Below are 26243 nucleotides of genomic sequence, written 5' to 3'. Positions count from 1 at the left end.
TTGCCCACACTTGGTACTTTGTACTCCAAAAAGTGCACACTGTCTGATTCCATTTACAACAGGCAAAATTAATCTCTGGTGACAGAATCAGGGCTGCCTGTCTGAGTTGGGGGGCAGCATTTGACTCCAGAGGACACAAGAACTGCTGGCCTGGATCAGAGTGGTGATTACTCATGTGGAGACATTAGTTAAAACTCACTGAATGATATGTTTAAAGTGGGTTCATTTGATTGTGTGGACATGATACCTAACTACAGAGTCAATTTTAAATGATGTCTAAAACCACAAACTAAAGTATTCCTTAATTAATAGAAATCCCTAATCATTAAATTAAGTTTTCTCCATCAGTGAATTCTAAAAGTGCATCTCATCTTTGGGGACATCTGTACATTTCCAGACATGATCCAAGCAGTCCTGTAACTTGGAAAGGTTGAGCTTGGGCTTGATGATTTTTGAAGTCCTTGGCGCTCCTGGACCACACACTGCCTGGCAGACTATTCTAAGGTGCTGTCATTGAATTGCCTGGATCTCTCGTCTTTACCCTGCTCCTCCCCGAGGTCAGTCAGCTCTCTGACTCTGGCGGCGATGCTGTGTCATCACCCTGAGATCCGCACGGTGTGACCCCAAGTGGCTTTTCTTAGCACTGCCCTCCCCAGCACTTCTAACAGATGGGTCTATTTCTGGAGCCGCAGTTCTTCTTACAGAAGGCACTTGTCTGCTCAAAATTAGTGGGTTAGGAATTAAGTCAGCCTGGAGACTGGCAACAGGCATAACAGTAAGGGCCATGAGGGTCTGTTTGCTTTCTGGAGCAGTCATTCACAACTGAAAAGTGATTCACTGCTTTCTGATTCCAAAAGATCGAACATGCAGAGTGGAGCAAATGATTAATTCACTGTTTACTACTGTACAATGATGAGCGAAGTACCTTATGTGAACAGAGCTATTTTTTTCCCTCTGACTTGAGATTCTCCCCAATCTATAGGTAAAGTAGTTCGTGGTCAAGACGCTTGTGGGATAAATGAAAGTGATGAAGACTGGAATTTCACAATTGCTTTTGAGTCGTGCTGATGTTTTGAAATGCAGAGTCCTGAGTCAGGTTTCCTTGGAGGCCCCAATTTCTGCCAATGTTGTTGCTTCCTTCACCCCTAATCTCACACAGGCTGGCCTCTCCCACTAACCCTAAATAAGCCCAAGGTGACTGAGGTGGCCGAGGGGCCACCTGGTCCTAAGGGTCCAGGACGGAGGATGGAGGCAGGCAGCCTTCCCTGTCCACACTCACGCTTCTCAAATGCCATTCAGTCCGTTGTCAAGTGGGTAAAAAGGAAAGCAAAATACTAGCGGCCAGCCCCTCACCACAACTTGACCATTATGGTGCTATCGTTTTTCATATTTTACAGATGAGGAAACTGAGCCTTAGAGAGGTCGAGTGATTTGCTACGCTCACACGAGTACTGTGGGCTTCCCTGATGGCTCAGATGGTAAAGAATCTGCCTGCAGGAGACCTGGGTTCGATCCCTGGGTAGGGAAGATCCCCTGGAGAAGGGAATGGCTACCCACTGCAGTATTCTTGTCTGGAGAATTCCATGGACAGAGGAGCCTGAATTCCTATGCATCTATGGGGTTGCAAAGACTTGGACATGACTGAGCGACTAGCACTTTCACACTTTGATGAGTATTATAGCTGGGGTGCTAATTCCAGAGCCCGAACGGTTTTATCCTGTTTGGGAAAGGACAAACCCCAAATTTGACTGAACTAGGAATCTGACGTGAAAAAAACGCACAGTATTAATTAGTTATGAGCCCTTCTTGATTTTCTAGAGGTCTTCAGGAATTGAATGTTAACTCCTGGCCTTCCATAGAACTGTTTTCTCCCAGACGCCTGGAGCGGCTGTATTTAGGGCCATTGCATCACCTTGTGGTCAGGATAGGAACTGCACCTTCCCGGTACTCCCCGAGTCCCTGCTCATACTACTAGGCTTTTCTCAACATCTGAGTACAGTCAGTCTGAAATTCCAGAGGAAAAATTCTGCTAGAACGGGGCTTGAGGCAGTTGGCTGGCTGATTTCCCGAGCCAGGAGAAAGAAGCCTTTCATTTCCCCTCCTCGCGTTCCCACCTACCTTGGCTAAAGGGCCATGTGCCCTTCCTGCAGGAAGCTGCCCCTGCCCTCCCGCCCCCACTCCACCCCAGCACAGTGGTCCACAATCTTTTTGGCATGAGGCACCGGTTTCGCGGAGGGGGGATGGTTTATCGTGTACTTTATTTCTATTATTATTACATCAGCACCAGCATCAGGCATTAGATCCTGGAGGTTGGGGACCCGGGCCTCAGGAGACAGCCTGGAATTCTTCTCTCTGTCTTTGAGTTCTTTGTAACCCTCTGCACCCCACTCCCACTCTGCCACGTTGTGCTGGCTGTAGCTGGGTCTGACTGTTTTCTTGCCATGTTATTTTCTTCTGGGTGCAGAGGGAAATGTGGATTCTTTGAAATAAGCTCAAGAGTTTTATCTTTGCTCTTTTAGCTGCTGCTGCTGCTAAGTTGCTTCAGTCGTGTCGGACTCCATGCGACCCCATGGACTAAGCTGATCTTATTTCTAAAATTATAAGCTACAGGATTTTTGGCAAGTCACATAGCCTCAGTGAGCCTCTTCTGCACAATGGGGATATGACTAAGCCAAAGATGTTCGTGATGATTAAATGACATGCTGCATTTAAAAGCATTTTGTAAACTGTAACAAAGTATGCAAATATAGTTATTTATCTATGTATGTATAAACTTGATAATATCAGCAATTGTGTCTTGCTCACCACTGACAGTAGGCAGTAATAATGCCTTATCTAGGCAATGAATCTCTCTTCCTCTTTACATAAGTGGAACAGGGATCATGTAAGAGGTGAGAGTGAGGAAAAGTGTTAAGATAACTTCCAAATAAGTTTCCATAAGGAGGAAGACCAGGGTCATTGCTTCACGATTATAGTATAGGGTATGCCTCTTCCCGCTTTGTTTCAGGGTCCTAAAATCGGTCTATTACAAAGTTGCTATATTCCAGTTTTAGGGCTTATAAGCCCTTTCTATAATTATGGTTGGTCACACTTCATCTTCATGATCGTCCTGAGACAGGTTTGATAATATCTGTTTGCCTGTTTAACGGACAAAGAAGTTGATGATCAGAGAGATGAAGTGTTTTCCTGAAGTTCTCAGGCTAGCAAAGTTGAGTCTAGTATGCGGATCTTTCGATTTCTAATCAGGACACCTTCACTTACCACTTATCATGTTCTCTCTTTATCCTAAAGAACAGGGGCTTCCAAACTTTTTTGACCATCAGCCACAGTGAGAGACACAGTTTGTACAGTCGGCACATAGATGTGCAACTGAAAGCAAAGTATCAAGGAACAGCACTCAGCCTGATTACATCCATTGCCCCTATTCTGTCCTGTTCCCTAAAGATGTGCTGGTCACAGTCATTAGAAAGATTCACAAGCCACCGGTGGATTGAGACCTGCAGTTTGGAAAATATTGATCTAGAAGGTTCTCAAACAGTCCCCACAGGACATATGCCCAATACAAGTCCATGGTCTCAAATAGATATTATGAACCTCAGGGAATGAAGAGGAAAATAAAATGAGTTCATAAAGTGTCCCCCAACTAGAACATATTGTCTATGGATTAGGCAGTTAACTCTTGGAAATCGTTTGAAATATGATTTTAAAAACCAAAATAGCAGTATTTCAGCTACTGTGTTTCTACCACATTATGTGTATGGTAAGTTGCTTCAGTTCTGCCCAACTCTTTGAGACCCCATGGACTTTAGCCTGCCAGGGTCCTCTGTCCATGGGATTCTCCAAGCAAGAATACTGGAGTGGGTTGCCATTTCCTCCTCCTGGGATCTTCCGGACCCAGAGATCGAACCTGCAACTCTTAATGTCTATCTGCATTGGCAGGCGGGTTCTTTACCACTAACGCCACCTGGGAACCACATTTGAGCACAGCATCTATTGCTCATAATTATTATTGCCTTTTTATACATCAGTGTCCACCTGCCTAACTTTTGACCTTGAAGGAAGGGGCTGCACTTTAATCTCAGGGCATTGAGCATTGTGCCTGTTGGGTGCTCAATAAATATTGGTTCACTTGATACACTAAAAAAAATGAATCGTGAATTGCAACCATCCTACTTTCTTGTTATTTCCACTATTCAAAATAACTCTAAATTCAAAAGACAATGACTTGGTCTATGTTTGGTCCATGCAATAAAAACTAGGGACTACTTGGGACTTCTCTGGGTGTCTGCCCAGTGGTTAAGACTTTGTGCTCCCAATGCAGGGGGTGCAGGTTCAATTCCTGGTCAAGGAACTATGATCCTACACCAAAAAAAAAAAAAAATATTAGAGACTACAAGTTTCATCCTTTTGATATCACCCTGGGGAAATCCAGAGTCTGAATGGAGGGAGAAGTCACAAAGAAAGAGGGAGGGACATGGTTCCCAGACTCCTGAAGAGTGGGTCTGTGCCATTCAAATAAATGCCAGTTTGTAACGATTTTTTTTTTCTTTTCATTTGGTAACTTGACTATCTCCTAATTGAGTTGAAGCCTAAAGACTTTACATACAAGTCTGACCAAGGCAACTGAACTGCAATGCAAGAGTATGAATTTTGTCTCGTGGCTATGTTGGAAAGGAAAAGCTGTGATGAGCCTTCCAGCAGGGCACCTTACAAGCACTGGGGAGCTCCCTGTGCTGTGAGTCTTTGCCACAGGCTTGGCTGTGCTTAATGAGAGCCAAGACCACACACTCTGAAGCCCCCAGAGAGAAAGTCTGTGCAGCCGGAAGCAACAGGACAGACTCCAGGTCCACACAGCTGTCTGCCTATGGGATCCCACAGGTGCAAGTGCAGCCTCTCTCCCCAGGTAGTCAAGACCAGGGTCTCTGGGGACCCATGGGATGCCTGGACAGCTCCAGGACCCTGCCCAATGGACTGGTATGTGAAACAGCAACTCTTCATGCCCCAGCCTTTGGGAAGGACCAGAGATGACATCAATGCCCTGTTTGTTCTCTGGGCAGAGAGAGTGCGTGTACCACCAGCACCATTACACATGCTGCCCAATGCTGAGAGAGATGCAGGGACGGATGGTGTTGGATCAGTGCCATCTCTTTGTTTTTCTCTTTGAAATGAACTGGGAAAATAGGTTGCACTGCAGTCTACAGGGTTTTCTTTGGATTTTTGTTTGTGAATAGTCATTAATAATGAAGCTACCAATTGCAAACTAAAAAACTAAAATATATTTTAAATGTCTATTTACATGGAGATTTTAAAATAATGTTACAACATTTTCCAGATATTGCAGTAGTATTTCTTTATTCTATGAAACAGAAATGCTTTTTAAAATTGTGAGTGAACATAAGCACTTAAATGTATCTGAAGAGAATGAAAAGGATATGAGTTTTTGGTTTAGGCAGACCTGGGTTTGAATGGCAGCGCTGGCCCTTTCTAACCTGCATGTGTGTGTGTTAAGCTGCTTCAGTCGTTTTCGACTCTGTGCAACCCTGTGGATTGTAGCTGGCCAGGCTCCTTTGTCCAAGGCATTTTCCAGGTGAGATTATTGGAGTGTATTGCCATTTCCTTCTCCAAGGGATCTTCGGGACCCAGGGATTAAACCCACTTCTCTTAGGTCTCTTGCATTGGTGGGTTCTTTACCACTAGTGCCACCCAGGAAGCCCTCTAACCTGCACGACAGGGGTTAAATGTATAACTTCCCTGGTCCTCAATCTCCTATCAAGATGGGAAAACAGTACCATACAGGATTGCTGTGAGGATTAAATACAAGTGCAGTCAAATTAATTTATTAAATAAGCTAGATCTATTTTTTCACTTCTAATTTTAATACATACATAATTTGGGGCATGTAAATACTACCTATGTTTACAAGTTAGCTTTCATGTATATTTCACATCTAGTTTTATAAACATAAGTCCGAAAATCTTTCCTACAACCCTCTAAGAGTCTGAAGCAGAAAAGAGAAAAACATAATTTTATTTTACAGATGAAAAAGTTAATTCCCACGAAGAGAGTGAGTTAATTACCAAACCAAGCCTGAAGTCCAATTTTTTGACTCCCAAATACTGGTAAAGTCCAGGTGGAAGTCTTGTGAAAGTGTTAGTTGCTCAGTCCTATTCCAGCCGGCCAGGCTCCTCTGTCCATGGGATTCTCCAGGCAAGAGTACTGGAGGGGTTGCCATTTCCTTCTCCAAGAATACTGGAATGGGTTGCATTTCCTTCTCCAGGGGATCTTCCCCACCCAGGGATCTTGCATTGCAGGCAGATTCTTTCCTAGGTTACCTGATGTTACCAGTGCAGCAATTTACAACCAGAGGAGAGGACGGGATGAGATTGGGAGTGGGGTGAGGATGCGTACTTGGAAGAAATATAGTAATACTTTAATCATGACCCTTAATTTATTTGAAGACTTCCAAGGATATTAGAGGCGAACACGGGCTGTTTCTGTCGATCAGAAGGGGCGTTGGTTGGAGAAGTGCCCAAATCACCACCCTAGGAAGCCGGTTCCCCCCAAATAAAACCTGAAACCAACCTTTCGTTTCCTTGGGATGGGCTCATCAAAGAGCAAGTTGCCGGCCTCCGCCTCGTCGATGCCGTCGTCAGGGGGCGCGGGGCTGCGGAAGGGCTTGAAGCTGTCGGCAGACAGCGGCGGCGACGGCGTGGACGGGTTGGACTGGTCGCTAGGGGCGCTCCAGCTCCAGTAGCCGCTGCTGCTGGTGCTGGAAGGCACGCCGCCCCCCTCCTTCCAGGATCCGCTCAGGCCCTCTGTCGGAGCACACAAGCACAGCGTCAGCGCCCATTCCCGGGCTCCAGGGGCACTCAGGCCGGGTCAGAGGGGCAGTGGGGACCGAGATTCCCTGCTGGTGAAAGCACCCGCAGCCCACTTGGTAATTTGCAACAGCTCAGTATGTACGTTGTACTCTATTTATACTTTCAAAAAAGTTGCATGATAGTTTGTTTATAAACATCTGTTTTAGCCATATATGCGTGCGCGCTAAGTCGCTTCTGTCCTGTGGACTGTAGCCCACCATGCTCCTCTGTCCATGGGATTTTCCTGGCAAGAATACTAAAGTGGGTTGCTATGCCCTCCTCAGGACAGGCCTTTCCTATGAGTTTTCTGATGGATGTTGCTTTATGCAAAACTAGTTCTTTAGAATGATAGTGGAGAATATATGACAACAAGGAGGAAAAAAGTTTAGGAAGTTTAGGTGTTTATGGACTATCTTACTAAGGGAGTAATGATATGCGGAATTTCTCCAAATCCCAGCTCCACATTTTAACATTTTAAAAGGAATTTCTTACAGGGCTGTGATCTTTGGAATACATTTACAGAGTTGATCTAAGATTTAAGAACCTAAGAGAGAGAATTTCTGATTAGTTACCTAAAGCCATTTGCCATCCAGCTTATTCTAACAAATAATTGTGCCTTATATTTGGTGTATGTTTTACATCTTACAAGGGCTTCCTGGTAGTTCAGCTGGTGAAGAATCTGCCTGCAATGCAGGTGACCCCAGTTCGATCCCAGGGTTGGGAAGATCCCCTAGAGAAGGGATCGGCTACCCACTCCAGTATTCTGACCTGGAGAATTCCACGGACAGAGGAGCCTGGTGGGCTACAGTCCATGTGATCGAAAAGAGTCGGACACAACTGAGCAACTTTCACTTTCATTTCACTTACATCTTACAAAGCTTATTCACACAATCTGATGCATTCTCATAATATCTGTCTTTCAGAGCAAGGATTATTATGCCCATTTTACAGATGAGGTCCCTGAGGCACCAGGAAATTAACTGACTTGCCATGATTAGTACATAACGAGGATGGGCCAGGGTCTCAAACCCTGGTCTGTGAGTTGGCCCTCCTTCTCCTTCAGTACATGCAGACCCCAGGTATGAGCATTCTTCTTTTTTTCAGGCAAAGCTGAGATCAGAAAAGAACTTATTGGTAATAATTACTGATAAGACTGGTGTTGAATTTTACTTTTCCACTTGTGGGAGAAAACATGATGAAATGCTTGCTAATATAGAGAGATTTTTGCCCAGTTGGAATGTCTTCAGGGGCTCTCTTAATCACTGAAGATTTGCTTTATTTTTCAAAATGCCCAATCTTAATTAGCATTTGTATAAATTTGACTTTCTTTTGGATAATTTCTCCTCCATATTAATGTGCATTTTGAATATATTAAAACTATATCCTAACTACAAGAAGGAAAAAAAATCCCAAAATGCCTCATTAAAGAAATGCTATTAACATCTGTGTAATTAGTAATGAACTGAAGACAAACAACATACTAGCATTCATCAAAAAATTTCTTGACTATCTTTACCTAATTATAGGTTTCCAGCATATTCCTCAACTTTGTCAAGCAAAAAGTTCAGTTAGATGAATGAAGTTTTAAGTTGAATAGCAGAAGTAAGTTAACCATCTCATTTAAGCCTAGCTCTAACAGAATTATATGGTCTGTTATGCAGGCTCACACCTTGATAGCATTAACAAAACCAAACCAGCATCTCACTCCCTGTGGTCTACACAGAGACTGAGATACTCCCTGAACTGGAGTTGCTTCTACTAAATAAGAAAGCTCTTTCAATACATGACTTCAGGCTGAGTTTGCCTGGGAAATCCCAGGGACGGCGGAACCTGGTGGGCTGCCGTCTATGGGGTTGCGCAGAGTTGGACACGACAGGCAACTTAGCCGCAGCAGCAGCATAAAGCCTTAGGTAATATTACCTGGTGGACAAACTCTCTTGGCAGGCCCAGGAGGCTTATAAATATATTAAAGCATACACTTGTATAATAAAACAAGTTCGTGGTGCAAGATCTGTAATCATGGTAAGTAGGAGGAACTGGCAGGAGAAGAAGGGGACAACAGAAGATGAGATGGTTGGTTGGCATCACTGACTCAATGGACATGAGTTTGAGCAAGCTCCGGAAGTTGGTGATGGGCATGCTGCCAGGCTTTGGGGGCTCCCAGTCCATGGGGTCGCAAAGAGTCAGACATGACTGATCAACTGAACCGAACCGATGAGGAACTGAAATAATTTTGAAGCCAACTATTGTTACAGTGTGGTTAACACTGTTTCCCGGCAGTGCCAAAAGTTAATTTATTTGTTTCCCTGTGAATGGCATTTCCTTTAGAAACACTATTTAATCAGAAGGACAATGGAATATAGAAATAAATCTTTCAGAAAAAAAGTCAGAACCAATTCCTAGTGCTTTTCAGAGAGCAGTGTCTTCTTATCTTAAACAAGCTTTTGCTAAACATTCAGACAGGCATTTTGCTGGAATCTCCCTCGTTTTGGACCCACATCCTAACAAAACGATCCTTTCCTAGCACAGTAGAGGATCACAACAGTTTCCAAAAATTCACTGATAGGCAATAATTCTGGAGATAATCTTTATTTCTGAAAAATAGCTTTCATTATCATAAATTCCTTTCCTTTTTTAAGAATTTGCTTCCTTTTGCAGAATAAATGAGACACATCAGAAATTTGGGATTACTATCTGGGTAGTTATTTTTTTAAGTCATAATGAACACTCTCTTTATAACTATGCTAAGAAAAGTTTGTATTGAAGATGCAAAAGGTTTATTTTGATCCTAACATTTCAATACAAAGGAATATAAAAATGTTCTCAATTTAAAAATTCCAATGGTAGAAAGAATGAGTACATCAAAATTATTGTTTTCCCCTGAGGATTCCATGAAATTCTGCAATTCTTTTTTCCTAGAATAGGTTTTGGGGATGAGTTCAACCTTGCTTTTCTTATCATCTTTCTTTTGCAGCTTTGCCAAGCTGAGAAGGATATCAGGAAAGATCAGGCTCATCTCAAGGGCACGGTAGCTACTCTACGTGAAGTGACATCACCCCAGCTTGTAGGGAATCAAGACAGTAGGCACTGCTGATTTCTGGTATTGATCTACATTCCCAGCATCTTGATCATTCTTCCCACTTCCAAATAGATTGCATTAAGTTTGGGTGAGGACTTGATGGATGTTCCACAAATTTATTTTAACAACTCCTGCTTATAACCAGATTATGGGGGAACCCTGGCTCATCAGTGACTAGGCTGTCTTTTGAGAGGAGGTTTTCCCTGGCTGGTAAGTTCCACCCGGCGGCCCCAGAATACTACATTTCACTGATCTGCAATGTGGCTTCCGCTCCATGGGTCGTCCACTGTAAATGCTCTTTTCAAAGCCATGACATTCTTCTTGATGCAGAATTGAGTCCTTTTCACCTCAACCTTCTGAAGCATCAGATGTCACTCCTTGAAACAAGCTTTTCCCTTGACTTCTATGAAATCACACTTTCCTGCTTTCCTCTGCTTCTCTAGTTACCCCTCTCCCTTCCTGGGTTCTTTCCCTTACATAATGAGGAGGCTCACCACTTTTCACTTAGCCACCTTCTCATTATCCTCTACTTTTCCACAGCTCTCTCAGGGTCAGCTTATCTACATTCATGGCTTCAAAATGTCGCCTTCCAATTCTTCATCAGCCCAGATCTGTCTCCCAGGCTGACCCAGCACCCCATCAGATCCTGTTCTTTGGATGATCCCAGGTTCTCCCTACTAAACGTGTTTCAAGCTGGATCTCTCATCTTCTTCGGCTACCCCACCTCTTGCTCCTAACATTCACCAAGAGATCGCCTCCTCTGCCTTTGCTCATTACCACAGGGAATGGGCTTCCCAGAAGTCACCCTTGTCACTCCTTCTCCTTTATCTTCTCTGTCTATCACCAAGTCTTGTTGATTCTTCCTTCTTCATATTTCTCAATTATGCCCTATATGCATCCCCACTGTGACCACCAAGATTCAGGACACACACATGGTTTTTTTCTGTTTATTTTTTGTTTTTGTCTTGTATACCCAATTATAACTTTCCAATGTTTCAATCATCTAATAGCTCTCCTATAGCCTCAGAAGAATGTCCAAACTCATAACCAGACAGATATGACTCCTTGATTTCCTGCCAGGCTCTCCAGCTTCATCTCCTACTGCCCTACTGATTCATCATATTGAATTCTATGAGTCAATATTATATCATGACTGAGACAGGAGATCTGGAATCAGAATGATATGGAAATAAGTTCAGCTCTGTTTAAAGTCAGCTAATCCTCAGGTGCCTCAGTTTACTCATCTGTAAAATAGTGATAACATCTCATAGAACTGTGAGAATTACATGAGATGAAGTAAACCTAGTATATGGCACATACTAAGTACTCAATAAATGCTAGCTATTAATACAGCTGTGATAGTTTTTCCCCCCAAAAGACTGTACATTACCTAGGAGTATGGACACTGTTTCAATGATATATTCAAACCATCTATTATGGTTGTTGTTCAGTTGCTAAGTCATGTCCGACTTTTTGTGATCCCATGAACTGCAGCACACCAGGCTGCATCTGTTATGGTACCTAATAAATATATACTGAATAAAAGAATGGATTAAGGAGCCTGGGATAATGCTTTTTCAAAATATTTAATCTTCAGAGTTCTTTGGTCCAACTGTCCCTCCAACCAAACAGGAAAAGAAAAAAAAAAAGGCTGGGGAAGTAGCTTCAGGAGACCAATCTCCATCTACCTGAGGCAATACGGAACACAAGTTCTTAAAGATAAGTTGGAAAGGTGGTGGAGGTCAGTAAATGTGCACTCAGTGGGTGGATGTAGGAATGAGATGCAGTGGGGTCTTTGGGACGATGAGGAAGAAGGAGGCTGGTAGCTCTGGGGTCCATTTCTTCCACATTTCCCTTCCCTTCCCACTAGTGGATGAGGGTCCATGGTGTGTGTTAGGGATGAATCTGCACGTAAGTGCAAAGACCAGAGTCTGGAAGGATGTGTTCCAAACTGCTGAGAGCGACTGCCTTTGGGGAGGGACTGGGACTGGGCGGGTTTGTGCACCACATGGCTGAATTTTAAAACACGGGTGTGTTCATGTGTTGTGTAATTAAAAAATAACTGGAAAAAAAGGAAAAAAGGGGAAGAGAAAAGAAGAAAAAGAAAAGAGCTTCCTCAGAGAGAAGCTCTGCTCCTGATGTGAGAGGACCCTTCCCTGTGCACGGTGCCCCAGGCTTACCGTTCTGCCGCACAGGAGGGCTCCTCACCAAAGGGCTGGTGGACAAGCTGGTTAGTACCATGGCTGCTGTCACCTTGTCCATGTCCAGCTCCTCCAAAGATTTCCTGGAAAACAGGGGGGACATGGTTCACTGTTCATTCTGCATCTCTGTGCCATGTTACCACACATGTTTACCCCTCTAGATTGTCCCCATGAAAATGCAATGTTTTGTTAGTTTTATTTACAGATGAAGTCCAAGTCCAGAGGTTAAGTGATTCAGTCAAAACCATATACGACTGATGGTCCAGCAGTTAAGACTCCGAGCTTCCACTGCAAAACAGGTTCAATCCTTGTTCAGGGAACTAAGATCCCACAAGCTGCACAATGTGTCAAAAATTTAATAACAAAATCTGATTAAAATTTTTATATAATATTAGGAAATGTCAGGTCCATCCACTGGTCATTCATCTAACAGGTGTTTATTCAGAGTGAAGCATGGGGCCAGACTCTTCTAGGCATGGGTGATACGTGGTAAACAACACACGTGGCTGGTGAGGAGAAACACAGGATCAGCAAACAACCAAAAAGGGAGAGACTAATTTCCGGTAGTGACACTTGCTATGTCAGGCCCAGACAATGTGACATGACAAGGACCGTGGACAGCTGCACTCAACAGGGGCAGGGAAGGCTCTCTGAGGAGGTGAACTTTGAGCTGAATTATGAAGGAGGAGGAGGAGAAATTGACCCCCAGCAGCCAAGACAGCTGTGCGAAGGCGAGGCATCAGAAATCAGCGCTGGATATTTGGAGAGTGACCTGCTGGTGTGAGAAGGGGAGAGTGGTGCTGAGCTGGTCATGTGGGGTCTTTCAGCTGTGGGATGTGCTTTGATTTTATTCCAGGTGGAACAGGAAGTGACTAGAAGGCTTGAAGCAGGTCTAATGATGTAAAATGATTGATATTTTAAAAATCATGACCTGAGCTGTTATATGGAGACTGAGTTCTAGAAAAGGTAGCATAGATGCAGGGAGGCTAGTTAGGACATAATTGCTAGGAATACAGACGTGGGAGTCTCGTGGACTAGGGCGGGGGCAGCAGCAGGTGCCTCGGAGGATTGCCGCTGCACTGGGTGTCGGGGGGAGGGAGAAGAAGGGAACGTGCCCACGTGTCTGGCTTGAGCATTAACTGGACCCATTTACTGCGATGGAGAGGGTGGGAGAAAATGCAGTGAGGGGTGTTTAAACTCCAGTGCTGGCTTTTCCACATTCTACGAGAAGAAGGCTAGGGCATAGGGTAGTTGCTATGCTGTTAACGTGAAGAGCCACTGAGACGAAGAGGTTACTCTGGTTCATTAATTTTGGTCAGCTAACCCTGAATAAAGGTTCATCAGATAATGATCATTGTGAACTGAAGCCGGCTTTTTAAAATTCATTTCAGTAATGAAGTTAGCATTGAGAGGCAATGTATGCATTAATGGTACCCTGACGTCAGATAAATTGTATTGCCTCCTCAGAGATGAATATTTTATTTCAAATGAGGGAAGAGTTGAAGGAGCACAGGAGAGGATTAATAAGTCATATCAATAGAGGAATTGACACTTTGACAAAGGCGGTTTTCATCCACAGCTGTGCTGTATAGTTTGTAAAAGTAATGAACTCTTGAGAGAGAAACTTTATAGCATCGCTTCAAAACAAGAAAGGGAAAAAAGATTCCTGACTTGGAGAAAAATCAAATAGTTCCTGGGTAAGGCACGTTGGGGAACTGCTCAATCAATTTCACCATGAAATTATCAAAATTATTACAGTTTGGCTCTCTGATGTTCACCATAGTGCTGAATTACTGAGCAAAGCTTACTCTTTCAATCTAAGGTACCAAAAGATGGGAATGTTTGACATTTTCTTCTGTAGTTCTTCTAAAAGTACCTTATGCTCTCTCTTGGCAAATTGATGCATCAAAAGACAAATTACTCGATTCAGAGAAAAGTACTTCTGGAAAGCAAGCTTGAGAGCACACAATGAAATTCACTGCACAGAAACTTTCAAGACAGTTTCACACACTTAGGGAAGAAACTACTCACTCATTTCGCATACCATTAAGAGATTTTACAGTATCTACAATTTATAAGATCCTCACACTTGGGAGTAAAGGTGATCCTCATTTTTTTTTCCAGAAATGAGACCTCCTGAAACAGCACCAGGGAAAGAATGTAAAGCATCTTAAAGTAATTTTGAGTGTTTTATGTCTCAGTCTTCCCATGTAGTCATGGCCACAGAGGGAAGGGGTTACTTGGGGGCAGTGAAGGAGAAAAGCTTGCTATAGAGACTGTTTCGTATAAGCAGATGGTGGGGCTCCTTCCACAGCCTGAGCTCAGCTGTCAGGATCACTCCATGCCAGCAGGGGGCGCACCTGAGCAGGCCATGCTGCCATCTCTTCCAAGACTGAATTATGGGAGCTGCTTATTTCTCTTTCCATCTACCAGTCTTCTCTTTTTCTTTTGTTAACAAAAGGTTTAAGAACACAGAAGAGAGTTCCATGAGCCTGGCACAGGGAAATGGCATGACTTCGTAGGGAGAAGATCCCTTGCCACTTGCCCCCATCCCTAAAGGGACCTGTTACACAGTCATGGTTCTTCGCTCTTCTCTGTCTTGGTTTCAGGGAGCTTCGTTTTTCCTTCCTCAATCTGCTCTGTGGTTTTTTTGATTTTTCATATCTAACATACACATTTATGTTTTATAGGTCTCATTGATAATTAACACAAAAGCTGATTTGTGTGTTAAGTATGAAGATCAATAGAGCATGTATCATCATAAAATATGCATTTATTTTGCATTGCCAAAAGCTGACATTTCAAAATAATTATTATCATAAAGCAGATTTCTGATGAGTAAAAAGAGGAATAAATATTAGTATAATCAGGGTGTTTCTGTATTTGGATTACCTTTAAGTTTCCTATCGGTCTGGAAGTTACTAAAAACAACGATAAAAAAAAATCAAAAGAATACATAGCTAATGATTCAGTTAACCTATATTTCTCGGAAACTATTGTTATCATGCTACATGAAACATTACCAGATGATATGGCCTTGTGCTGAGTTGTGTTTTTGTTTTTATCTTTGTTTAATTTCTTTTGGTACAGTACTATCTAATTACTGATTAATTGGTGCTGTAAATTCAAATCCTTATAATTAAACATGAAGAGATGATATACAAAGTAGAAATTGGAACACTTTGAGAAAATTGCTACAAAGGCCCTCTGGTAGATTTAGAGTTGTTGAGGCAGGGGGAAAAACGTTATCAGTAATACTAAATATTCTCTCCTGTTTGAAACTTAATTTGAGTCTACTGTAGAAAACCTTACTAATCGTATATTTACAAAAGGCTTTTCAATTTTTCTTTTCTCTCAAACTTAGTTGAGTATTAGAAGACTTAATAAGACTTAGAATTATTATTATTATTATTATTATTTTTAGAATTATTTTTTAAAAATAGTAATATTCATTGTTACTCTATATGTCAGTGCTCTTGAACCTTTTTGGGCCAGTTTAACCAGGGGCCAGTTTCGTGGAAGACAATTTTTCCATAGCCTAGGGATGTGGGGGATGTTTCAGTATGATTCTCACAAGGAGTGAGCCATCTAGATCCCTTGCATGTGTGGTTCACAGTAGGGTTTGAGCTTCTTCAGTTCAGTTCACTTCAGTCGCTCAGTAATGTCCAACTCTTTGCAACCCCATGGACTGCAATATGCCAGGCCTCCCTGTTCATTACCAACTCCAGGAGCTTACTAAAACTCATGTCCACTGAGTCGGTGATGCCATCCAACCATTTCATCCTCTGCCATCCCCTTCTCCTCCCGCCTTCAATCCTTCCCAGCATCAGGGTCTTTTCAAATGAGTCAATGCTTTGCCTCAGGCAAAGTATTGGAGTTTCACCTTCAACATCAGTCCTTCCAATGAATATTCAGGACTGATTTCCTTTAGGATGGACTGGTTCGATCTCCTAGCTGTCCGAGGGCCTCTGAGAGTCTAATGCTGCCACTGATCTGACAGGAGGTGGAGCTCAGGCAGTAAAGCAAGCGATGGGGAGTGGCTGTAAATACAGATGAAGTTTGATCACTTGCTCGCCACTCACCTCCTGTTGTGTGGCCCAGCTCCTAGTAGGCAATGGATCAATACCATGGCCCTGGGGGTTGGGACCCCTGCTGTATGTGATTTGTCCCTCAGGTTGACCTGGCTTTGATGACTGAACAGGATTTCAAGAAGGGAGAATCACATTTCAGGCAAGGAATTGGGCAAGTCCTTGCCTTGTAATCTGCTTAGGAGTCGTATTAGAAGGATGGGAGATGAGGACAGAGAGCCTGGGTCAGTTCACGGGGCCTCACGTGCCAGGCTGAGTGGTTTGTCATATCCTTGTGAGCAGAGGGAAGTCACTGAACCCTCTTGAACCTGGGGGAGAGATAGATGATCAACCTGTATTTTAGAAACAGGTCAAAATGGAACATGTAATGGAAAGGGAAGAAGCTAAAAGTAGGTTGTTTAGCTACTTTTAGTTAAGCCAAAATTCAAACCCCAAGTTATAGACTAAGAGACAACTATTCCTCAATGAACAGATAGTATTTAGTCTTTGAGTACACATTCCCTGTGTATCTGCTAAGGAGGTGTCCTGGGCCTCTCTGGGAGAAGCCGTAAAGGTAATGGTTAAGAGTACAGGCTCTGGAATGAATCAGATCATGTGGCTTCAAATCCACTCTGCCATTACTAGCTGTGTGACCTTGGGTAAATTACTAACATCTCAGAGTCTCTGTTTCTTTATTAGAAAACGGAAGACAAAAAATAGATCTGTTGAGGGGCTTCCTTGCTGATCCAGTGGTAAAAAATCTGCCCGCCAACGCAGGAGACACAGGTTAGATCCCTGATCTGGCAAGATCCCACATGCCACGGATCAACTAAGCCTGCGTACCACCTCTACTGAGCCTGCGCTCTAGAGCCTGGGAGCCACAGCTACTAAGTCCATGCGCCTAGACCCTGTGCTCTGCAGCAAAAGAGGCCACCACAAGGAGAAGCCCCTTCACTGCAACCGAGAGTAGCCTGCTCACCGCAACTAGAGAAAAGCCCGCACACAGCAACGAAGACTCAGCACAGCCAAAAATAAATAAAGTTTAAAAAAATAGATCTGTTGAGAAGATTAAATGAGAAAATGTACATGAGTACCAACAGACAGCCTTATTAGAGTCAGGGTTCCATGGGTGTTAGCCATTATTAACCTTCAAGTTCATGAACACGCCCATAGCACATAACCCCCATGAAAGAGGAAAGCGTTAGGTTTCTTTACTTGCTTTTCTTATTCAGCACCAGCATTAGCAGTTGTTGCTTTTCTTTTTGGGCGTGTGTGTGTGTGTGTGTGTGTGTGGTGGTGATGGTATTATTTTTCATAAAGACACAGTTGTAACTTCACAAGAGGTGCTCTGAAGGAGGTGGCAACTGTGTAGCGAGGAGCAGCTGCTGGGCTCCTCACTAGTGCCACACGTTGGCGCCTTGGCAAGGATGTGGCTCATGACATCATGACTCTTGAGGTCCCCCCACAAGCAGCCAAAGCCTCCAGTGACCCTTTGGATTTTATTTCTGCTCTCAGCCCTCATTCCTGCACTACTAGCTATGTGCTCAGGGCTCTTTTCAGTTCAGTTCAGTCGCTCAGCTGTGTCCGACTTTTCGCGACCCCATGGACTGCGGCACGCCAGGCCTCCCTGTCCATCACCAACTCCTGGAGTCCATGAGCCCAAACCTCATGTCCATGGAGTCGGTGATGCCATCCAACCATCTCATCCTCTGTCGTCCCCTTCTCCTCCCGCCTTCAATCTTTCCCAGCATCAGAGTCTTTTCAAATGAGTCAGTTCTTCACATCAGGTGGCCAAAGGGCTCTTTTAGTTCCTGGAAATACAGTTGCAAGAAAACTCAGCAGAGACTCTGCCCTCCTGAGCTGTGCTCTGTTGGAGAACCAGACCTTCATCAGACACATGGATAAACATAAATTTAGCTTCCCAGGTGGCTCAGGGGTAAAGAATATGCCTGCCATTTCAGGAGATGTGAGTTTAATCCCTGGATGGGGAAGATCCCCTGGAGAAGGAAATGGTAACCCACTCCAGTGTTTCTGCCTGGAAAATCCCATGGACAGAGGAGCCTGGTGGGCTACAGTCCATGGGGTCACAAGAGTCAGACACAACTTAGTAACTAAACCATCGCCCACAGATGTGACAAATGCCAGGTAGGAGTGTCTGGACTGGGGGCTCCTGGCTAAGGGGAGAGCTCCTAGCTCAGGACTGGAAGGGGGCACTGGCCGTAGCCTCTCTGAGGGTGTAGATGAGCCCAGGGCCAGGCAGTTCGGGAACACAGGCCAGGCTGCCTTCAGAAGCAAGGCTGAGGGCCACGGGGAGGGCCAGCTGGGTCGGGCCTGCGGAGCTCTCTAAGGCTCTTATCTTAAAGGCCTGGGAAGCACTGAGGTGTTTCCAGCAGGGTCGGGTGGGGAGAGGTCAGGTCAAGTTGAGGTGATGCTATCAGATTTACTTTTCAAAAAGCTCACCCTGGCCGCTGTGTGGAAAATGAGTTTCTGGGGTTTGACAACTGATCTTTTATCTGAGGAATTGACTGCCCCGTGACAGTGGCAGCAGGTTGCGGGATACAGCACCTGTGACAGGAAGAGGTAGTCAGGGGGTGTGTGCAGCATTGGTAGGCGCGGCCCCAGGCCCAGGGTCTCCCGCACGGGTGGGTGTGGCCAGCCGGCCTGAGTGCTTGGCCCTGGCCTGTGCCAACAAGCCCGGCTATTGTTCATGCCTCAAGAAGTGTTTTTCTTCTTTTGAAACACGTCATGCCTGAACGCCATCTGCTCGGAGGGTGTGTACAAACACGGTCTCCCCTGGCTAACCCACCAGCTAACAGAAAAGTGTTTTACACCCCAGAGAGCCATAAAAGACATTTATCTGCAATTAAAATGCTGTAGTAAGAAAACGGAAATAAAAATGAATACTACATCCCTCAGATTAGAACTAATCTAGTTCCTTAGCAACCACTGAAATCTGCTGTCTAGACCGAGTTCAATTACTTTTAAAACTTGTGGTAATCTTCAGACCAGGAATAAAGTCTGAAAATTAACTCTCTCCCACTAGAACGGGCACAGTGACATCTCCAATCCTGGAATTCTGCGAGAGCTTTCCCTGAGAGTTTGGAAAACTGGACCCAGTCACTGTTAAATGTGATTAAAAAGCATAAAAAGTTCATTTTCTTTCTAAAGGGATCTTGTAGCAAAGTGGTCCTTTTCCTTCCAGTTTCATTTTAGCTGTTGTTTCCTTCGAGACCACAAGGAAGATGAGAGAAGCTGCCTATTTTATTAAGGTGTCCAGTGGCCTTGATCAAACAAGATGGGAAAATGAGAGCAAACACATCATAATACATGAGGCAACACAGGTCAGTACTTCTGAAACTACCTGTGGGGAAGGATAATTTTTAAGAAATTTCTAATCAGTCATGGATCAATACTTCTGTCAAATACAAGGGGGAAAATGACCCGTGGAAGATATGCATGCTAAGTCCCTTCAGTCGTGTTTGACTTTTGTCGATTGCATGGACTGTAGGCTGCCTGGCTCCTCTATCCATGGGGATTTTCCAGGCAAGAATACTGGAGTGGGTTGCGGTGTGCTCCTCCAGGGGATCTTCCCGACCCAGGAGTCGAACCCCTGTCTCTTATGTCTCCTGCGTTGGCAGAGGGGTTCTTTATTACTAGTGCCAGTGGAAGATGTGGTCATGTCAGACTGCTATGCAAATTTCTAAACTGCTGCTTCCTCTCAGTTTCTGTACCCAGATCACTGTGGGCTGATGACAGACTGCAGACTAGCACCGGTCCATGCAGCGCACACTGAGTACGTGGCACTGGGCAATTGCTCTGACGTCCATTTCACTTTGCCTGAAAATCAACATCCAGTCCCCTCCCTCTTTCCCCCACTTGCTGCTCTGCTCTCCTCGGGTCCTCCCACCACCCTTGTCGCTCTGCACCTTGGGGCCCATGTTCCATCATCAGTGATCCCTTACCCTCTCCCCTCTACTGTATCCGGGCTCTCCTCTGAGGTTAATCCTCTTTTCTGTCAGAGTTTCCTGTCAGTCTCACTGAGGTCAGGCGGGGATGCCCACCTTTGACCTGCCCCCTAGGAGACCATCCCCCTTCGCCCTCATGCAGAAACTCTTGGGCTTCTGAGGCTCAGCTGTGCACTTACCTGACTCTCTCCTTCTTTCTGTCTCAGCAATCACCAGCCTTTCTAACAGCACCTCTCTCCCCAAACAGTCATCTAATGTTTTGGCAAATACATTATAGCCATTATTTTTTAAAATAATTTATAATTATAGCTATGATCCTAGGAGACTGATTGAAAACATCCAATAACCTAACTTCTGTGCCCCTAGCCCCCCAATATTCAGCCTAGTGCTGAGCTTAAGAAAAGACCCTGCAGCCAAGTAGACTGAGGGTTAATTTCCAGCAACTCCATTTACTAGATGAGTGATTTTAGGCAAATCTTGTAGCTTTGTGCAGCTTCATTCCTCTTGCATAAACTGGGAATAATAATAATACTGACCTCACAGGGTTTTGGAAGAATTAAATAATTTACGTAAACTATCTGACCTATACTATGCATGCGTGTGAGCATGCATAGTTATGTCTGACTCTTTGTGATCCCATGGACTGTAGCAGGCCAGGCTTCCCTGTCCATCACCAACTTCTGGAGCTTGCTCAAACTCATGTCCCTCAGTTGGTGATGCCATCCAACCATCTCATCCTCTGTCGTCTCTTTCTCCTCCTGCCTTCAATCTTTCCCAGCATCAGGGTCTTTTCCAATGAGTCAGTTCTTCGCATCAGGTGGTTAAAGTACCGGAGCTTCAGCTTCAGTATCAGTCCTTCCAGTGAATATTCAGGACTGATTTCCTTTAGGATTGACAGTCCATGTTGCTACAAATGGCAAAATTTTATTCTTTTTTGTGGTTGAGTATATTCCATTCTGGGCTTCCCTGGTGGCTCAGATGGTAAAGGATCTGTAGCTTAGACAGTAAAGAATCTGCCTGCAGTGCAGGAGACCTGGGTCAGGAAGATCACCTGGAGAAGGGAAAGGGAACCCACTCCAGTATTCTTGCCTAGAGAATCCCATGGAGAGAGGAGCCTGGTGGGCTACAGTCCATGGGGTGTCAAAGAGTGAGTGACCAACACTACTACTGTTATATTCCATTGTAATATACACTATATCTTCTTCATCCATTCATCTGTTGATGGACACTTAGGTTGTTTCCAGGTCTTGGCTATTGGGAATAGTGCTACTATGAACATAGAGTTTCATGTATCTTTTTGAATTATGGTTTTTGGTAAACAGCAGATACTCTATCTTCCTACATTTCATAGTCAATTAAGGCCACCAGGCATGAATCCTCGCATTTTGCCTCTTTACCTCTTTTACCTCTTTACCTTCTTGAACACTAGGTTCAAGTGTTGCTTTTCCTGGAAGCCATGCCTCCATCTGGCCGACTTCATCCTCCTCCAAGAGCCTGCTCCTTCTTCTGTGCCCACTAGCTTCTTTCTCTGTCCACTAACATGCTTAAGGGTTTCTTCCCACCTGCACTCAGGGTCATGAGGCAGGAATGAATGGGGTAGAATAGGAATGAGGACAGGGGTTGGAGATCCCAAGGGACAAGAAACTCTCAAGGAGGGACAGGCTTATAGCGTCAAAGGCAGTGGAGACCAAGCCCATCAGGACCAATGGAACTAGCTGCCAGGAAACAGAAGAAACTCTAGTAGGAATGGAAGCGGGATTGCTGTGGGTTGAGGAGTGAATGGTTACTAGGAAGTGAGAAATTCAAGGCAGGGATCATAAACGACTTTGGAAAGAAGCTTGGCCATGAAGGGAAGAAGGCTGCTGTTCCTTGAGGAAGTTAGAAGGTATTTGTCTGTCTTCAGATGGATGGGCTCTGTGCTCAGTCACTTCAGTCGTGTCCGACTCTTTGCGACCCCATGGACTGTAGCCCGCCAGGCTCCTCTGTCCATGGGATTCTCCAGGCAAGAATCCTGGAGTGGGTTGCCATGCCATCCTCCAAGGGATCTTCCTGACTGGGGGATCCAACTCTTGTCTGCCTGTGTCTCCTGCATTACAGGTGGATTTTTACCCACTGAGCCACCTGGGAAGCCCAAATGGAGTCTAGTGCATTTAAATGCTGACAAGAAAGGGCCAGCAGCATGGAGAGGTTGGAGATCCAGGAGAGAAGGGATAATAAATGGACAAGGTCTTTACTAAGGCTGCATAGTGTGGGGTCCCCAGCTCAAGTGGAATTCACTTTATACACAGGCAGGAGCATTGTCCCTGTAACGAGTGAGCAGGACACTGGTGGCCTGGGTGCAGGCACATGTGTGGTGTGGGCTCGGGGACTTGATGATGTGTCTTTATGGAGGTTTTTTGCTTTAATTCTTTCCTCAGAAGCAGAAATGTTTCTCCGTGGGAAGTGGGGGAGGGGGCCTGGAGGGCTGAAGGTTTGACATCGCAGTTATGAATAAGGAGAGAGAAAACTGAACAGGACCCCACAAGACAGCCATCAAGAATAGCTCTGCTGAAAGGCGGGGTGGGCGCTTTGAGAGCTGCAGCAAGAGGGTAGGGGGCAGCTGCTGGATTTTCCTGGGGAGCGGGGGTTAGATGAAGAGGTGTGCAGAGAGGGCCGATCTTGGTTTAGGAAATGAGTGAAGGCTGAGGGGCTGAAAGATGGGGGAGCAAATGGAGAGAAACCAGAGATCTTAATGAGATTTATTTATTTATTTATTTTTAATGAGATTTAAATACAAGCGCGGTGGGAGCAAGAGAGAGGAAGGGCTGAAAGAACTGGAGGTCATGAGCAGGCATGAGTACTGGAGATGGAGATTCTAGAGAGAGAGAGAGGAATTGTGGGAGACAGCAGGGCCAGGGCATGGCCGCAGGAGAAGAGCGCAGAGGCGGGGGAGGGATGAAGTCACTGCATCATGAATAGTGAGGCTGCCTATATAATGGTGGCTCATGTCACCCAGGAGAGGAAAGCTGCGAGCAGGTGATGCAAGCCTTTAGTAAAGGGTGAGTGACCAGGATGTCAGGAGAGTCAAGCCAGGGGAGAGGTGGAGGGGCCTCAAGCAGCAGAAGGTTTATGTGGGAGTGGAGGAGCTGACAGCTTGTTAACGGCCGTGGGGACTGGGAGACATTCCTTCTTGTGAGGTTCCCCACCGCCTTTGGGATGAGATTCACACCCTGTGCATGAAGCACAGGCTGGAGACACGTGGTCCTCTCTAGCGGGGTCGCTGCATCTCACCCCCATTTCAGCACAGGTGCTCCGCAGGGCTTCCCTTGTGGCTCAGCTGGTAAAGAATCTGCCTGCAATGTGGGAGACCCTGGTTCAGTTCATGGGTTGGGAAGACCCCCTGGAGAAGGGAAAGGCTACCTGCTCCAGTATTCTGGCCTGGAGAATTCCAGGGACTGTATAGTCCATGGGGTCACAAAGAGTCAGACACAACTGAATGACTTTCATGTTCGTTTTCCACAGGGCAGCTCCCCAGTGGTAACCACACCCTCCTCTCCGTTCCTGTGCACAAGTTAAGCTCTCTGCTTTGGGAGCAAGCTTCCTCTGGGTTCCCCCTCGCCCCGCCTGTCTCACCCTCACATCGTCAGCTCAGTCTCACTCCCTGGAGGCCTGCGGACCCTCGCCCAGCCAGCTGGCTGCCCCAGCGCCTGAGTTGCATGGTCAGGTGCTCGCTCCCCCTCGCCCCTGGACATCACGACTGTCTGACATCTATTGCCAACATGGAGCACAACCAGGCTTAAGGTCAACTCTTCGTGAAGAGTTTTGGGAGGAATCAGTGTCAAGTAGAGGCGGTGGGCAGCGGCCGATGGGTGGCAAAGAGCAACACAGAAAGCCCAGCTGAAGATCTTGTGCCGTTTTCTTCTGCTCATTAGGCCCAGTAATTCATTCAGTTCCTCAAGTGGAAAACAATTTCTCAAAAATTCAGCTATTAAATAAATCATTCACATGAGTATTTTTTTCACTGGCTCCAAAGAGTGCTGGCCTGTCTCTGCAGAATTGACGTGGGTCTGGTGTCTAGGCTCCTGCTCTGTATTCACCAAGGCCTGCAGACCCATCAGCGAACTCTGAGATGGCAGCAATAACATTATTAAATAATAAGTTCCAAATCCCCTGAAAACAATTCTGTGTGATGAGCTGGACTTCTGCATGTGAGCAGGCTGCCGGATGTAGCTCCGGGAAGCATTGAGAACACCCCTGATGGCCATTTTGCTGTGTAGGTTTGCGCTTTTGATCGCAGTCAGTGTGTTCTCCCGGAGCCACGAGGCTGGGCTGAAATCCACACAGTTTTCTCTGTACACAAAGCCTTCTATAAACGTGGAGGTGCCCCTCTGGGATGGCCTTTTAGGCAGCAGATGATAGAAGACCAGAGAGGACATGTCAAATCCTCTCTTGTGACAATGTGTGTGTGTGTGTGTGTGTGTGTATCATGCCTGTGTCTTTCTGGGTTGATGTCCTTTGTGGGTCTGTGTGTGAAAGCCTTTCTGTGTATCCGTGAATTTGTGTGTGTGTGTCCTGCGTCTGAGTGGGTTGATGTCCTGTGTATGTATGTCTGTGTGTGTCTCTCTGTGTGCCTGTGAGTGTATGAGTGTGTACATGTCCTGTGTATCTTCATGTCTGAGTCTGTGTGGGTTGATGTCCTGTGTGGGTCTGTATGTGAACGCCTTTCTGTGTAGCTGTGAATGTGTGACTGTGTGTCTTGTGTGTGTGTATGTAACTGCGTGACTGTGTCTCTCTAGGTTGATGTCCTTTGTGGGTCTGTGTGTGTTTCTCTGTGTGTCTGTGAATGTGTGAGTGTGTGTCCTGTGAGTGTATCTTCACATCTGTGGGGGCTGGCGTCCTGTGTGGGTCTGTGTGTGACTGTCTACATGTGTGCTCTGTCCACAGAGAAGGGGATGGAAGGAGCTGCAGGTGACTATGGTCCCAGACCCCGTCTCCTGCCCAGAACAGTGGCCTCTTTCTTCCTGGCCTCTGGATGGCCAGATTCTTGCTGACTCTCTCTATTCCAGAAGTATCTGCCTGCCTCTCGGCAATGGCCAGGCAAGGTAGTCAGACTATCTGGAAAGGGCCCACGGATGTTTTAGCGGGTTTTTGCCTGGGCTACTGTCTGTCTTCCCAGGTGGTGCTAGTAGTAAAGAACCCGCCTGCCAATGCAGGAGACATAAGAGATGTCCGTTTAATCCCTAAAGTCGAGAAGCTCTCCCAGAGAAGGGCATGACAGTCGACTCTGGTATTCTTGTCTAGAGAATCCCCATGGATAGAAAAGCCTGGTGGGCTACAGTCCATGGAGTCACAGAGAGTTGGACACAACTGAAGTGACTTAGCATGCATGCATGCTGTCTGTCTGGGCTGTCTGCCAGTCAGTCCCTGAGTTCTAGGGAGCACCTTGCTGGGCAGGGCCTGCCATGTGTGCAGAGGTGGTGGGTCCCAGGCTAATGGAGTTGAAGCTCAGGTCATTCAGGTCAGCTGCAGGTTAACAGGCTGCAGATCACGTGTCACAGTTGTCCTCAAGAAGAAGAGTGTGATCACAATTGTATCTCTCACTCTTACTTTCACATCCAAGTCGGGTCACTCCAGACTTTCTGGTGGGGTTAATTACATTGTTGCTCCAAGGCCTGAAATCCATTTAGGCCTCAATGATAGATATGCAACAAGAAATGAAGGTTTACTCTATAGCACAGGAAACTATAGTCAATATCTTGTAATAACCTATAATAGAAAATAATCTGAAAAATAATAACATGTATATGTATAACTGAACCACTTTGCTGTGTACCTGAAACACTGTAAGTCAACTATACTTCAATTATATATATATATATATATATATATAAAATTCACAAGTTTAAAGATTAAAAAAAAATAATTTCCAGCTACGCTGATGGGAATAACAGTTATTTCATGAGGGCAGTTGGGAAAAAACCAATCGAGTGTTTTCTGGTTTGCCAATTTAGGGGAAAAGTGATTTTTTCCTCTAGAAATTTATTTTTTAAAGTGAGGTTTAAAAATACCGTTTTTTATTTCTGTTACTTCTC

The 26243-nt window shown here is 45.1% G+C and overlaps 1 protein-coding gene across 7 annotated transcripts in view; it reads right to left on the bottom strand.

The window, feature by feature from the left end:
- The window catches only part of ZNF704 (zinc finger protein 704), a 260538-nt gene that overhangs the window by 45798 nt on the left and 188497 nt on the right, over positions 1 to 26243 (bottom strand). For 5 of the 7 annotated variants that reach the window (XR_015140686.1, XR_015140687.1, XM_086336416.1 and 2 more), the window contains 2 exons: positions 12120 to 12223; positions 6583 to 6815 (listed from right to left, as the gene is read on the bottom strand). Coding sequence is in view for 5 of the 7 variants with exons in the window: in XM_086336416.1 (XP_086192542.1) it covers positions 6583 to 6815; positions 12120 to 12223 (337 nt within the window). In the remaining 2 variants the exon portion in view is untranslated. Of the gene's footprint in view, positions 1 to 5821; positions 6495 to 6582; positions 6816 to 12119; positions 12224 to 26243 lie in introns of those variants that run through there. The other 2 variants (XM_086336417.1, XM_086336418.1) reach the window with 2 other exon arrangements.

Source organism: Bos grunniens, chromosome 14 (genome assembly GCF_055505025.1).
Source record: "Bos grunniens cultivar Pamir isolate PY7600 chromosome 14, Bosgru_T2T1.0, whole genome shotgun sequence".
Classification (NCBI taxonomy): domain Eukaryota; kingdom Metazoa; phylum Chordata; class Mammalia; order Artiodactyla; family Bovidae; genus Bos; species Bos grunniens.
This window is presented reverse-complemented; position numbering and strand designations above follow the sequence as displayed.